Genomic DNA, 13698 nt, shown 5'->3' with positions numbered 1-13698 from the left:
TAAGGAGGATTTTTGAAGTGTTTCAAGTTTCAAGTTTATTATTTTTCTTGATTAATCGCTTAATCAAATTCTAAGCGATGAACATATTAAATAAAGTCAAATAAGGACAATACAGTACAAAACAAACTTTAAATAATAACATTGGGTAAAAACTAATACATAATATTGTATATTCATGACATAGGGTAAGATAAGGGTTAGAAATACAATTGATAAAGAAAAGTTATTTCTGTATTCTTTGGGTTAATGGATTTTAAAATGTTATATAGAGTAGCTGAGTTTTTTGCTTTATAGAGTTTGTCTGAATAATATTTATTTTTGGCCTGGTTAATTTTGGTTTTATAGGTGGATGCCTTTTCTCTATAATTTAGAAGATTTATTTGGGATTTAGTATGGCGCCATTTTCTTTCTAAAGCACAAAGCTGTTTTTTTATAAGATGGAGCTCTGCCATGTACCATGGGTTGAATATTTTACGTGGCGATATAGTTTTAGAGATTTTTGGTGCTTTACTGCCTAAAAGAGAATGTAAGGAGGAGTTCCAAGTTGATAATTGGTCTTCAATTGAAATAGATGAAGTAGTTATAATGGATGGGTCGAAGAAGGGCAAAATATCTATAGTTTCTAGTTTGGAGAAGTCTCGATATGAGATAAGCTTAGTTTCTGAAGGAGTTTGAAGTGTTATCGGTTTAAGAAAATGAAGGTTGAGAGATATGAAATAATGATCAGACCAAGGAACTGGTGAGGCAAGTAGAACAGAGTGCTCGAAATATTGGGATTTAGGAGAAAAGATCATATCAAGAGTGTGATTGGCCGAATGAGTTGGGCCTACTATAATTGGTTGTAAGTTTAGAGGATTTAAGATGTTTAAAATATCCAAGGTATTAGTATTAGAGAGGTCGTCAAAATGGATATTAAAGTCACCTAAGACAAGAGGGAGGAATGTAGAGGTACAGAAGTCAAATAGTAGATCTTGGAGCAAAGCTATTTTGTTTTGTCCTACTGGTGGAGGGACGTAGAGTAATAAAAAATTGAGGTTGGTGTTTGAGTTGAGCTTGAGGTGGAGATATTCAATGGTGGCATTTCCAATGGAGTGATTGAAACGAACAAGATCCATTTCTTGGTCCCAAAACTGCCCTGCAAAACACTCTGTCAGTGAAACACATGTACATTTCGCCGGGACAGATAGGGAAATGCTTGAGTACCTGATTGTAAAACCGCTTAGATAACCTTGATAGGCGGTATATAAAAATCTTAATAAACTTGAAACTTGAAACTTGAAACTTTACAGTGATCACTGAGGTTAATGAGATTATTTTGAAATATGACAGCTAGGCCGCCACCTTTACGATTGTGGCAATGATTCGAGAGGTATTCATAGTTAGAAGGACAACAATAGGAAAGATATGCTTCATCGCCTTCGGTAAGCCAAGTTTCAGTAATAAAAAGCATGTGTAATCCCTGATGAAGAATGGCATCTTTTAAAAGGTGATATTTGTTTTTGATGGATCTTGCATTGATGAGTCCTAATTTCAAACTTTTATTTTTGAAAGAGACGTTTATGATGGGGGTTGAAACAGTGGATACGGTACTGAGATTAGTAGGCAGCGGAGGAGTAGGAATTTCTAATAGAGAAGAGTGTTGAGGTGTTTTTGTTCTGTGATTTGGGGGACGATGGCCCCAAAAAACTGGAATATTATTAGTAGTTGTAGTTGTAAGCATGTTGAAATTTGGGGAGATGCTAAGAGGGTAATTTAAGAATCCGGTGAGAAAAATGTAAAGAAAGAAGAAAAATATGTGCCAATGTTTATGGCTAGTTGGAACCCAAGTATGGGTGTTAGGTTGAAGTAAAAGTTTGGTTTTAGCGGCACCCTCAGTTTGCGCATGAAGGAGCGCACTAAGGAGCAGATCCTGCTCCTTTTATGTGCTCCTTCGGCGTGCACCGCAGGAAGCCCGAATAAGTAGGGCATCAGCTGACCTGGTGGGGAAGGAGTCTGGCGCGGCGCCGCAAAGCGGCGGCAGAAGGACAGACCAACAATAGGCTAAAAATAAAATAAAACACAACTAAATAAAACACAGGCTTAGAACAAACTAACAACTTAAAAGCAACTGGTGGATAAGAACAGGTAAGTGTAGCAGTGCAGTGAGATGAAGCGTGCGCTGCAGGAAGCCCGAATAAGTAGGGCATCAGCTGACCTGGTGGGGGAGGAGTCCGGCGTGCCGCCGTAAAGCGGCAGCAGAAGGAGAGAGCAACGGTAGGCTGGCGGGGGAGGAGTCCGGCGCGCCGAAGGGAAGGAGGGAATGTGATCCTGCCTTTCTCCCACCAAAGCCCCAGACCGGTGGAGACTCTCAGAGAGATTTGGGAGGGAGCTGATAAGACTGGAAACTAAAGGGAATTGGAAGTGATGCATCTTATATTCTGCAATTTTCTGCAAGGAATCTATGCGGTTTACAGTAAGATTTAGAACATGTTCTTGAGTTCCATTGTTTGCAGTAGCATTAGTTTAGGAAGAAGGGTAGAAAGTGACTATAGCGATAAGAGGTATGTCTTTAGTTTCTTCTGGAATTCAAGGTAGTTGATGGATTGTCTTAGGCTTATTTGGCTGCCATCTTACTGAAGAAACTTTAAGTGATGGATTAAAGTAAAAAGGAGGTGATGGAACCGGAGTATCTGCCTTTCACAGAGCAAGAGTAAATAGTTCAAAAACTGTTCTTTAACCAACTTGAAATAAAATTCCAGTTTGGTTCATTCGTACCCGGACTAAGTTGTTTATCCAAACGGATAGTGAAGAGTCTGAGTTGGGTGAGCGAAACCCCAGAATTGTCCATCCTCCAGCCTACTGGATTGGTCTGGTCCCGGCCTACGCCCAAGCTCGAGTGTGAATTGTGAGTCTGTGTGTGACTGCCACCACCATCTGTGCACTGCAGTATGTTTCAGTTTCATTCTTTTTGTGATACTTCACGGTCTATGTGGCATTTATGTCAAGTTCGGTTTAGGATGGGCTGGGGGTGGGCTTTGGAAAATGAAGACAGTACCGGGCTGACTTCTAAGGTCTATAACATAACATAAAACTTGCTTTTATACCGCAATACTGTTCAGTTCTATGCAGTTTACAGAAAGACAGAATGTACACAGAAAATTAATAGAATGAATAGAGTATTTCTAATATCCAAAAGATCTAATAAAAAGATTTGGCCCAGAAATATCAAGTAATAAAGACAATTTAATCCTGAATTTATAATGACTATTGTGCAGACTGGATGGACCATTCGGGTCTTTACCTGCTGCCATTTACTATGTAACGATGTGACGACTGTGTTACACCAGAGCAAAAACAAGGAGAACAACTTTGGAACTGATGATCTTGATAAAGTCTTTGGTTGAACAAGGTGCAGTTCCGAGAATCCAACATAAAAATACACAGTAAATGAATTGTGGTATAGACCCGACATGAGAGTCCGGTACTTCTATAGACCGATTGGCTACGATTATTCGTACACAGTATTTTATTCTGCTTATTTGAACTGGACCTTGCACACCAGGAGTGTTCAAATAAAGACTTTATCAAGATCATCAGTTCCAGAGCTGTTCTCCTTGTTTTTGCTCTGTGGAACTTCTTTTGTTTGCCTTCGACTATGTTACTCCTCCAGCTCAGTGTCCCTCAGTTGGATTCTGATCACTCTGCTATATAATGACTGGGCAGTGTTATATTCTCACCGCCATGCGTTAGCTGAGAAATGGCACTGGCTCTCGCCTCTCCCCACTCCATTAGCTGTGAAGTTAGATGGCCCCTGCTTTGAGGCAGCATTCAGTCTACCAACTCTGCTTTTCTTTTAGGTTAGAGTTCGTAGGGCGAGTATTTCTGAACCCAGTGATATGGAGCAGGACTGCAGTACTCATACCAGCGGTGAGTGTTTCCATCTACTGCCTGCTCATCTCCTGCTTAATTGTAAGAAGTCATTGAAACCTATCACTGTATATGAAGACTGGAGAGACTAGCTGCTTTTAAGGGAGGCACCTGGGGTAATAGGGGTGCCACAGGCGAAACAGGGTGTTTCGCTAAGCATGGCTTAATGGAAGGATGCCAGTGTGCCTTCCTAGATTTTCTCTTAAGCAGTAAATAAAAGACACAGACCAGAGCTGATCATATGGTTACTGCGGATGGGCAAACTAGATGGGCCATTTGGCCTTTATCTGCCATCATGTTTCTAGATTACCAGCAGCATCAATTTCCACAGGTTGTGGATCACTTACCTCTCATAGCTCTGAAGAGCTGCTCGATTGACTATCTGCAGTCATAGGTGTTGATGTATTTGGTTGGAGTGTGAAGAACTGTTATTTTAGAAGTTTCACCTTCTTTAAAGGTTCATTTTTAGGTTATTAGGGAATATAATTAGTGGGAAAACGGCAGGGGACTTTTACCGTTATTTCATTTTAACTAAACCAAGCAACTAGTTTGTGGTGGTGTCCATTGCTTCATAGTTCTGGTGCAACTTTGTGAATGGCTGTGATTTGGAAGTAGGTCACCTGAGGGGCCAATCCAAAGTGAGTTCCACATTTTCTAGCAGGTGGTAAATAGTTCACCTACCTGTATGTCTTCAGCCCATATTCCAGTAACATTGGGTTTTTTTAACGCATTAAATGGTCAAATGTATCCATATGCAGCAGTTATCCCTTTAATGGTAATATTTAACACACAAACCTAATCACTGGCTTGCTCACCACTGGGGCATTTTACTCAGTGGCACTGAAAAAGAGATTACACACTTACCTCACTAATATCTTTTCTAATAGATAGGTGTGTCATTCTCTACAGTAGGGTACTCTCCCCATGCTCACAAACTGTGTAGTAGGAGTCCACTCCAGGTTTTCAGCAACTCCTTCTACTGAGGGCTCTGCTGCTCCCTTCACTTTGTACCAAAGCAGGCGATACACATAAGAAGGAGGGCTATGGGGAGACTCCCCAAAATACAGTGCTGTTCTGCTCTGAAAGTATAACAAACATATTGAACATTGCAATGGTACAATCCAAACTTCGGAATAACCATAAATAATCATAAACATTTATGGAGTTCAAACATTCTCCAATGTGCTATAGCAATACATATTCATACCCTTGAGGGCTGATTGAGATCAGAATCTCAGCTTTGACTTGAACTGTCTAATTGAGAGAGTAGGCAAGTGGAGAAATAACTGACAGGGTGTGCACCTATCTACTAGAAAAGAAATTATCAAGGTAAGAACTTAGTCTCTTTTTCTAGTGCAATAGATGTCTCATTTTGGACAGTACGGACATACAAAAGCAGTATCAGAAATCTAGGGTGCGACCTCTGCACTTGCTCATAATAGTTCCCGAGAACCCAAATACGGTGTCCTCCCATCCTGCTATATCCACTCTAGAGAACTTGGACCTGGATGCTGCCCTACGATTTTCCACACTTCTTGTCAAATGTGCTTCCAAGGAGACTGGCGATTGCTTGCCACAAGCAATATAAGCTGATAAAATGGCCATTCAAATCCATCTTGAATTGGAAGCCTAGGACGCTGGTCTATCGCAGGGCTGCCCAAGTCCGGTCCTCGAGAGAGATTTGCCTGCACTGCCTTCTTGATATGTTCATTGTGGATATCCTGAAAACCTGGCCTGCCAGTAGATCTGGAGCAGCCCTGGTCTATCGCATCTAGCCTGACCAGTGAGCACAAACAGAGGGCCAGACAGTCAGAACTCATTGGTGACCTTGAGATAACAAAGTAGGATCCAGATTCCTGAGTCTGATCCTTTTCTGGATGAGACGTACAGGTGGGTCACAATACTATTAATACAAAAGAATTGTTTAAGTTGGTTTACTCCACCTTACGCAAACATCTCAAGACTCCCCACCATCTTCAGATGCATTAGCTTTATTTTTTTCCCTTCCTATAGATGCATTCTATGCAGATTTATCCTGGACTTCTTTTAGAAATCCAGACTGTATCCAATTTAGAAAGTTTATATGGAAAGTATGCAAATTCCTCCCCGCCCCAGTTGTTATGTAAGCCGCTTCTTTAAAATGTCAGCGAGAGCTTTAAGACTGGATATCCTCCTTGTAGGAAGCTGGTGAATTTCCTCAGGAAGAAGGGCAAGTAGTGAAACAGATTCTATGCTTCTTAGCCTAGGAATAAGGAGTGGATTTCACCACATCCATCTCAACAATGGCCTATGAACTTCTCTTTTTTAAACCCTGCTAATATGAGAGCCTCTGTGATCTCTACTGCAGGAGTTATTTTATGGAACAAATTGACAGGACCATTGAGATCACTTTTAAATCTTAAGAAATTTTAAAAAGGTTTTGAAAACCACTTTGTTTATGGAAGTGTTTTTCCCCCCCAATTCTTTATTCATTTTTAAAAACTTATAATAAGTGTAACAGCATATATAACATTTTAAACTCAAATACAGCACTTAATATTCTGTTAAAATCCACATCAGAATTTATCCCCCCTCCCCCCAATCAATAACATTTTTTAAATTCAAGAAAATCTACCATAAACCCTATTCCTATATACCTTATTTAATAATCAAACCAAAAAAACCCTCCCCCCTCCCGGATGTGCATTTTTAAGGGGAAAAATAATATTCAGTCATTACAGTATTTTGTTAATGGCTCCCAAATCTCCTGAAATTTTCTAAAATTCCCCTTCTGTGTGGCTATTGTCCTTTCCATTTTATAAATGTGACATAAAGAGTTCCACCAGAAACTGTAATTAAGTCAAACAAACCCTAAGATACAACACTCTGCATGCAGAGGAAAAGAAACAAATGCATTTCTTCCTGAACAGTGCAAAATATAGACAGCAGATGTAAATTCTCAAAATGGACACAATTCAATCACTAACTTGAAAATAAAATAATTCCCCCCTACCTTCATTGTTTCCCTCCCTCCATGCTGTGCCTCTCTCTGGCGGGTGTCTTACCTTCTGGACAGCTCCCGCCTGGCCATTTTATACGGCCCGCAATGCAGTGCGGTGTTTTCATTACCGCCTCCAGTGTTATCTTCTGGCCTGCTCCCTCCTCCTCACTGCCGCAGTGTTCACAAAGCCGCGGGTAGCAGCTCAATGCCTTATCCGGAAGCATTCCATCTGACGTTGCAACGTCAAAGAGCAGTCTTCCGGTTCAGGCACGGGACATGCGTAGGAGCCGCCGCCACCCACGGCTTTGTGCACACCGCGGCAGTGAGGAGGATGGAGCCGGCCAGTAGATAACACCCTGAGAGGCAATGAAAATGCCGCATTGCACCCCGGGCCACATAAAATGGCTATGCGGGCCTTGAGTTTGACACCTGTGCCTTATAGGGAAGTCATCCCATCCCTTTTATCATTTTTGTCACCCTCCTCTGTACCTTTTTTTAATTTCACTATATCTTTTTTGAGATATGTCGACCAGAATTGCACACAGTATTTGATGTGCAGCCGGATTTTAGATGATGTTATTTTAAATGGTAAACTGCTTGATTTTTCACAGTTGCAACATAAATATGGTCATAACAAATCACAAAGTTTTAAATGGTTGCAGCTGAAGTAGGCTATTCAGGAGGGGTTCCCTGAATGGAAAAATCTTAATAATCAGTATAGTCTGGTAGTGACCCCCTAACATAAAACCCGGCATTACGTAGCTATAGTTCGGGTTCCTTTTTCCCACATGCATCATTTTGCACTTGCTCACATTAAACATCCTCTGCACTTTTGATGCAGTCTTCCATTCTCATAAGGTCCTCTTGGGAAACCCCACTCTTTACCCTTCTCTGCACATTCTGCTATTTCTTTCCCATACACTGACCTGTTATTGAGAAAGACATGGGGGAAGTCACTACTTGCCCTGGATCGATAGCATGGAATCTTGCTACTGGGCTTGATGGACCTTTGGTCTGACCCAGTAAGGCTATTCTTAGGTTCTTTTGCTTTTTCTACTTTCTACCCATTCAAGGTTTTGTCTCTCTAATGTGCTTTTGATTGTTCCCTGTTTGCACTTGTCATTGGAAGCTGTGCTGATGGATTGTGGATTTGGGCTGTGTTTTGTGTGTGCATATTTAAGTTGGTTTATGATTTCTGCATTTGTTTATGGGTGAAAGCTTTGGTTGGCAGCTTGTGGAATCTGAGTGATCACTTGTGATTAGAGTCTGAGGTTGGTGTGGTATGTGAGCTGCTTGATGAAGGCTGTTGCTTGTATGCTGGAGACTGCAGCTGAGAATTCGGGTTTGCATCAGTGAGTAACATAACATAACATAATTCTTGTATACCGCCATAACCAAACGAGTTCTAGGCGGTTTACACAGAAGAAAGCTGGACAATCAGAGGGTGTGACTATCTGCTTATAGGTGGAAGTTGCTTTTTGTCACTGGAATTACTTATTAAAGCTATGGCTAGTTTTCTTGTGCATGGATGCTGTGACTTATCATTTGTTAGTTGCAGTCTTCTGGCTTGTGTGGATGCTGGTGGGTCATGGTTGATTGCTTCTTGGCTTGTGGTGGAGGTTGTGGCTGGTTACTGGTACTGACTTCTTTTGATGTTGTGCAGATATGATACTCCAACACCAGGAAGTCATTGAACGGATTAATAGTTTCCGGGATCTTTTTGGAGTAGACTGGTTACAGTACAGATGCCAGCTGGAAGGGGACATAGGAATGGCCCCTGAGCCTGAGACTGCTACTTCTGTAAAGCATTTTGCACCAGATGATCCACAAAGTGCTCTTAATGTCGCCTTACCTTGCAAGAGCCGCCTGCAGGAGCCTCAAGAATTCTCAACATCTGTGAATGGATCATTGGAGATCTTGGTCAATGCTGAGAGTGAGGAAAAGAAGCTAAAAGCAGAGGCCCCTCTCTGGGATTTAGCAAGAATGGAAAAGGAGCTAACAAACCACAGAAAAGGAGAGGAATGGAAGAAAGACAATCCAGAGGGTATGTAATGAAAAAGGTTTAAACTAAGTAGTGTGTCAGAATATCTGTGATAGGCTTCCAACTCATATATCTAATGTGCTGCCATCTCACCTTCCTCTGGGCCTGTAGGCCGTGACTGTATTTGGTTGAGAGTTGTCACGCTAATCTCTCTTGTTATAATTCAGTACCTGTTGAATAATTCTAAGGCTGTCTTGCAGCTGACCTCTGCCCTCCGGTGCTGGTGTGTCCTGTACAAGGGGAATGGTCAGAGTGTGTGCAGAACCCCTGGATATTCCTACGATTGACCTCCAGATACATGGTTGAGGTAGATCTCCAGGATGGCCATGATCTACAGAGGCAAGAGCTGCAGAGTTTGCTGAAGATTAACACCTCTGAAATTAGCTGGAAGTGGAAGGTAATTGGGCAGTGTGAGAAATTAGAGTTTGATAGGGTGAGGGAGAGGGAGGGGATGGGAACAGGTCAGTGAGCAGAGGAAAGGAGACTAGTAGAACGAAAAGAGGTCAAAGCTTGAGCTCCAGGACTTTGGGTATTGCTTAGAAGTTTATTACAGTTTGTTTTGTGAGTTAAATAAAGGACCAAGAGGGAGAAAGACTGAACGAGACCTTCACAAACCTGCTAGTGAGCATTATAGGATCTAATCCATAGCACCACAGCTGGTCAGCCTAGCTGTATCTGCATATTTTCTATCCCAAGGCCAAGTCTCTGGCACCTTTTGTTGTTCTTGGGTATGTCCCTATCTGTTCCTTATCTCAGGGATTGGGTCTCTGGTGAACCTTTCTGTTGCTTTTTCAGGAGCTGGATTTCAGTCACTTCTCTCTTCTTCCACATAGGATGAAGCTAAACTTCTTCCGTTGCTGGAGCTGCAGTTTGACTATATATGTAGAGACAGACAGCAACTTCGATATGTGGTTCTGGATGATAGCCCTGAGATATCTATTAAGGTAAGGACCTGCCATTACGTAAATGCCTTGACAATGCCTTTTACATTCTCCTTTAGCCCAGTGGTAATTGTAACATCATCCTCATTCACACGACGGGTCTTATGGCCTCTCTCCTGGAGTCACCATTTCTCACTAAATGCCTAGCCTAACCTCACACATAGCTTTTTGTTGCTCTGCTACTCTAACACATCAACATGGCCACTATTGTGATATGACCTTAAAACATAACACAAGAACTGGATGACCAAAGGTCTGTCTAGCCCAGTGTCTCTCAAACTTTCTTGAGCCAGGGCACACTAAAGGTAGTGGCCACGGCACCCATAAGTGTGCGGATGTCGCCGTGATAATATCATGTATATGTGTGACATCATCATGTCGACGTCCGCACATGTGCAAAGGCACTCCAGATGGGCCCTGAGACGCCAGTAGGGAGTGCCAGCAGGGAAGAAGGCCGGAGAGAAGGAGAGGCACTGGCGCCAGCTGATTGCCTAGAGCAGTGTTTCTCAACTACTGTATTTCAAGCTAAGTACCTCCTAAGTCTAACAAATATCAACTGAGTACCCCAACCACAGACCTCCCTAGGCCCACCCAAGCTCTGCCCCAGATCCCACCTCCTTTACTAATTATAATGCAATTTTTTCCATTCATGTTTCATATACACACATTATACACAGCAGATATAATTTCTCAAAACAGACACATTTCAATCACTATATTGAAAATAAAATCATTTGGGGGCGTGGCTTGGCACGCACACAAGATGGACGTGTGATCGCGGTGCTCCTCTTACCTGGGCAACGGCTGACTAAAAAAGATTATTATTGTGGCTTGAGTTTCGGAGGAAAAGTATTGGGGAAAGTGCGGGAGCATGGCGAGTACGAGGCAGAGCAAAAATGAAACCGGAGGAGCGGCGAAAAGGCAGAAGCAGGATCAAATTACCCCGTGTAAGGTTCCGCTTCTGGGAGATGAATCGGAAGAGCTGAGTAAAGCCAAAGTTATGGGGGAATTAAGACAAATAAAACAAATGTTAAAAGAAAATGTAAACAGCATGGCAGAAATGAAGGAAGAAATATTGAATATACATAGGCAAATGGAAGTGACAAACAAAAGAACAACGGATCTGGAAGCTAAAATGGAGGTTTTGGAATGTGCAGAAAGAAGATGTAAAAATGACAGTTTGGAAATTATTCAACTGAAAAATCAACTGGAAGATTATGAAAACCGTGGTAGAAGGAAAAATGTAAAACTTTTTGGAATACAAGAAAATTTGGAAGGAGGAAATGCCATACAGTTTTTAGAAAATTTAATACCTAAATTACTGCAGTTGGATTTCAAACAGCCTTTGGAAATAGAACGTGCAAACAGAATTCCAACAAAACGTGTGGAAAACCAAGGGAGACCAAGGCCATTGATATTCAAGATGTTGATACCAGCAAGCAATAGAAATTTTAAATGCTGCCAAACGAGATAAAAACTTAAATTATAAAGGGTCCAAAATATGGTTTTTACCAGACTTTGCTAAAAATACAGCAAATATTAGGAAACAATTCCTCAATCTGAGACCTCAATTAAAGGAAAAAGGATATAAATATGGGTTATATTATCCAGCAAAAATGAGGGTATCTTGTGGGGATAAATCTTTGTATTTTGTTGACCCGGAGAAGCTAAAGACTTTTCTTTCAAAATCAGAACCTATGTCATTTTAGCATAATGGGTGCTGAAATGAAGGAAAAGGTATTAAGATCTGATTGGAGGATATTGAATAAAAGTTTATATAAAGATTTATGGGGACTTCCGTTTGATGGAGAAAGGAGAATAAGCAATAAAGAACAGAAAATATAAATGGACAAGTGAAAAAGACAATAAAAGGATGTAAAGAAGAAAGAAACAAGAAGGATGGACTGGAAAGTCATTAAGCGAAGTTATTAGACTGAACTTTAGGGGACTGAAGGTTGGATTGCTGGAGTAAGGAATGAACATGAAGGAATAGTTAACTTGATAAGTTAACAAAAGGGGAAAAAAAGTAAAGAATGGACAAGAAAATAAAAGGATGTTAAGAAGAAGAAAGCAGGATTGGTAGACTGGAAGGACATTAAATAAAATGTCAGTTGGCAGTCAGGAGACTTAAGATATGATTGATGAAACAAAGAAATAAACATGAAAGATCAGACAATTTAAGGTCAGTAAATGAGGAAAAGTCAAGAATGAAAGGACAAGAAGAAGAATGCAGAATGGACTAATTATAGACATGACAAGTTCTATGGCATTTAGATGCAAGTAAAGTAAAGAAAGAATTAATAGTATAAAAGAAAGATATATAATAGGAATTTATAGGTAGCTGCAGGATATGGCTAAATGATCAAATTTAAGGTTTGATTTTGTTTTATTATAGTTTCAAAAGCATTGGATTTAATTTGGAAATGGAAAAATATTAAAAATAAATAAATAAATAATAATATTAATAACATTAATAATTAATTAATGAAAAATGAAAAAGGGAAAAATTTTATTCTTGAGAAACATATATTAGATAGAAACATATATTTGATAATAATTTTTAATGATATGTTTGGAAGTATGGATGTTTGCTTTTGGATATTAAAAGGAAGATAGAGGTTGATTGATTGGATAATATGAGATATAGGATAAATGATAGTACTCTATTAAATATATGTTTATGTTAGAATTTTGTCTATTGAAATAAATTAAATTTCATAATGTATAAATTATATATAGTAAGGTAAACAAAATGATTGATATTTATAAATGAACTAAAATAGTAAATATTTAGAACATAAGATTATAAGTAGAATATTGAGAACAAATAACATGATATGTTTGGGGAATGAAATGGAGTTTGATGAGAATATAAAGATGCATTAATGAAAAGTTAGGAAATAAATTTGGTTATGTGATTAAAGGTTAAATAACAGATAGAGAAATTAATTACTTTAAAATGGTAATAGGAAAAGGATTTTATGGTTATAAGAGATATATAATTAGATACATTGAGGGGGGATAGTGATTTTGTCTTAATATATGATAAAGGGGTTGTTAATAAATATTGGTTGCCCGGGGGGAGGGGGTAAAAGTTGGGATTATTGGTCCAATGTGTGTCCTTAAGCAGTCATTATATGGGGGGGAGGGGGGGGAAGAAGGTGGGTATTAAAGGTATTAATGGGATGATTAAGACAAGGATTAATAAGGGATTGGGTAATTTAGGGGTAAAGATGTGTACCATTGGGAGAATTTCTTCAGATTTTAGATTTGGAAGAGGGGAAGAGGAAGATTATGATTATGAGTTTAAAATATATTATGTCTTAAGATATTTTCTATTAATGTCAATGGCCTGAATCATGTAATCAAAAGGAAAAAGGTATTATCATTTTTAAAAAAGCAAAATGCGGATGTTTATTGTTTGCAGGAGACTCATCTTAATATAAAGGAATCACAGAAACTAGCGGGTGGGTGGGTGAAAGAGTGTTTTTTTGCTCCAGCATCAGGTAAAAAAGCAGGGGTAGCAGTTCTTATAAATAAAAAGTGTATGGCCAATTTTAAAGTAGTAAATTCGGATCCACATGGAAGATGGTTACACGTAGATATGAGTATGAGGAATAATACCCTGACGTTGTTCAATATATATGCCCCTAATTCGAATCAATCAGAATTCTTTAAAAAGTTGCAGTTGGGGTGGTAGGGCGGGTCGCTTGTTAGCTACACAACTTAGGAAACACAGGCACAGCACTTTATCACGCAGATTCGTAATGAGTTGGGACAGCTTTGTGCAGATGACGCGGCTATTCACCAGGTTTTTTTGTCTTTTTATC

General features: G+C 39.8%; 1 protein-coding gene across 8 annotated transcripts in view; it reads left to right on the top strand.

Annotated features, from left to right (window-relative positions):
* STK11IP (serine/threonine kinase 11 interacting protein) overlaps positions 1–13698 on the top strand; it is a 227018-nt gene that overhangs the window by 108947 nt on the left and 104373 nt on the right. For all 8 annotated transcript variants that reach the window (XM_033945669.1, XM_033945670.1, XM_033945676.1 and 5 more), the window contains 4 exons: positions 3837–3906; positions 8550–8930; positions 9128–9324; positions 9761–9871. In XM_033945669.1, the coding sequence (XP_033801560.1) occupies positions 3837–3906; positions 8550–8930; positions 9128–9324; positions 9761–9871 (759 nt within the window). The remainder of the gene's footprint in view (positions 1–3836; positions 3907–8549; positions 8931–9127; positions 9325–9760; positions 9872–13698) is intronic.

The sequence above is a fragment of the Geotrypetes seraphini genome, chromosome 5 (genome assembly GCF_902459505.1).
Source record: "Geotrypetes seraphini chromosome 5, aGeoSer1.1, whole genome shotgun sequence".
NCBI lineage: Eukaryota > Metazoa > Chordata > Amphibia > Gymnophiona > Dermophiidae > Geotrypetes > Geotrypetes seraphini.
The sequence above is the reverse complement of the archived record's forward strand: the minus strand, read 5'-3'. Positions and strand labels throughout refer to the sequence as shown.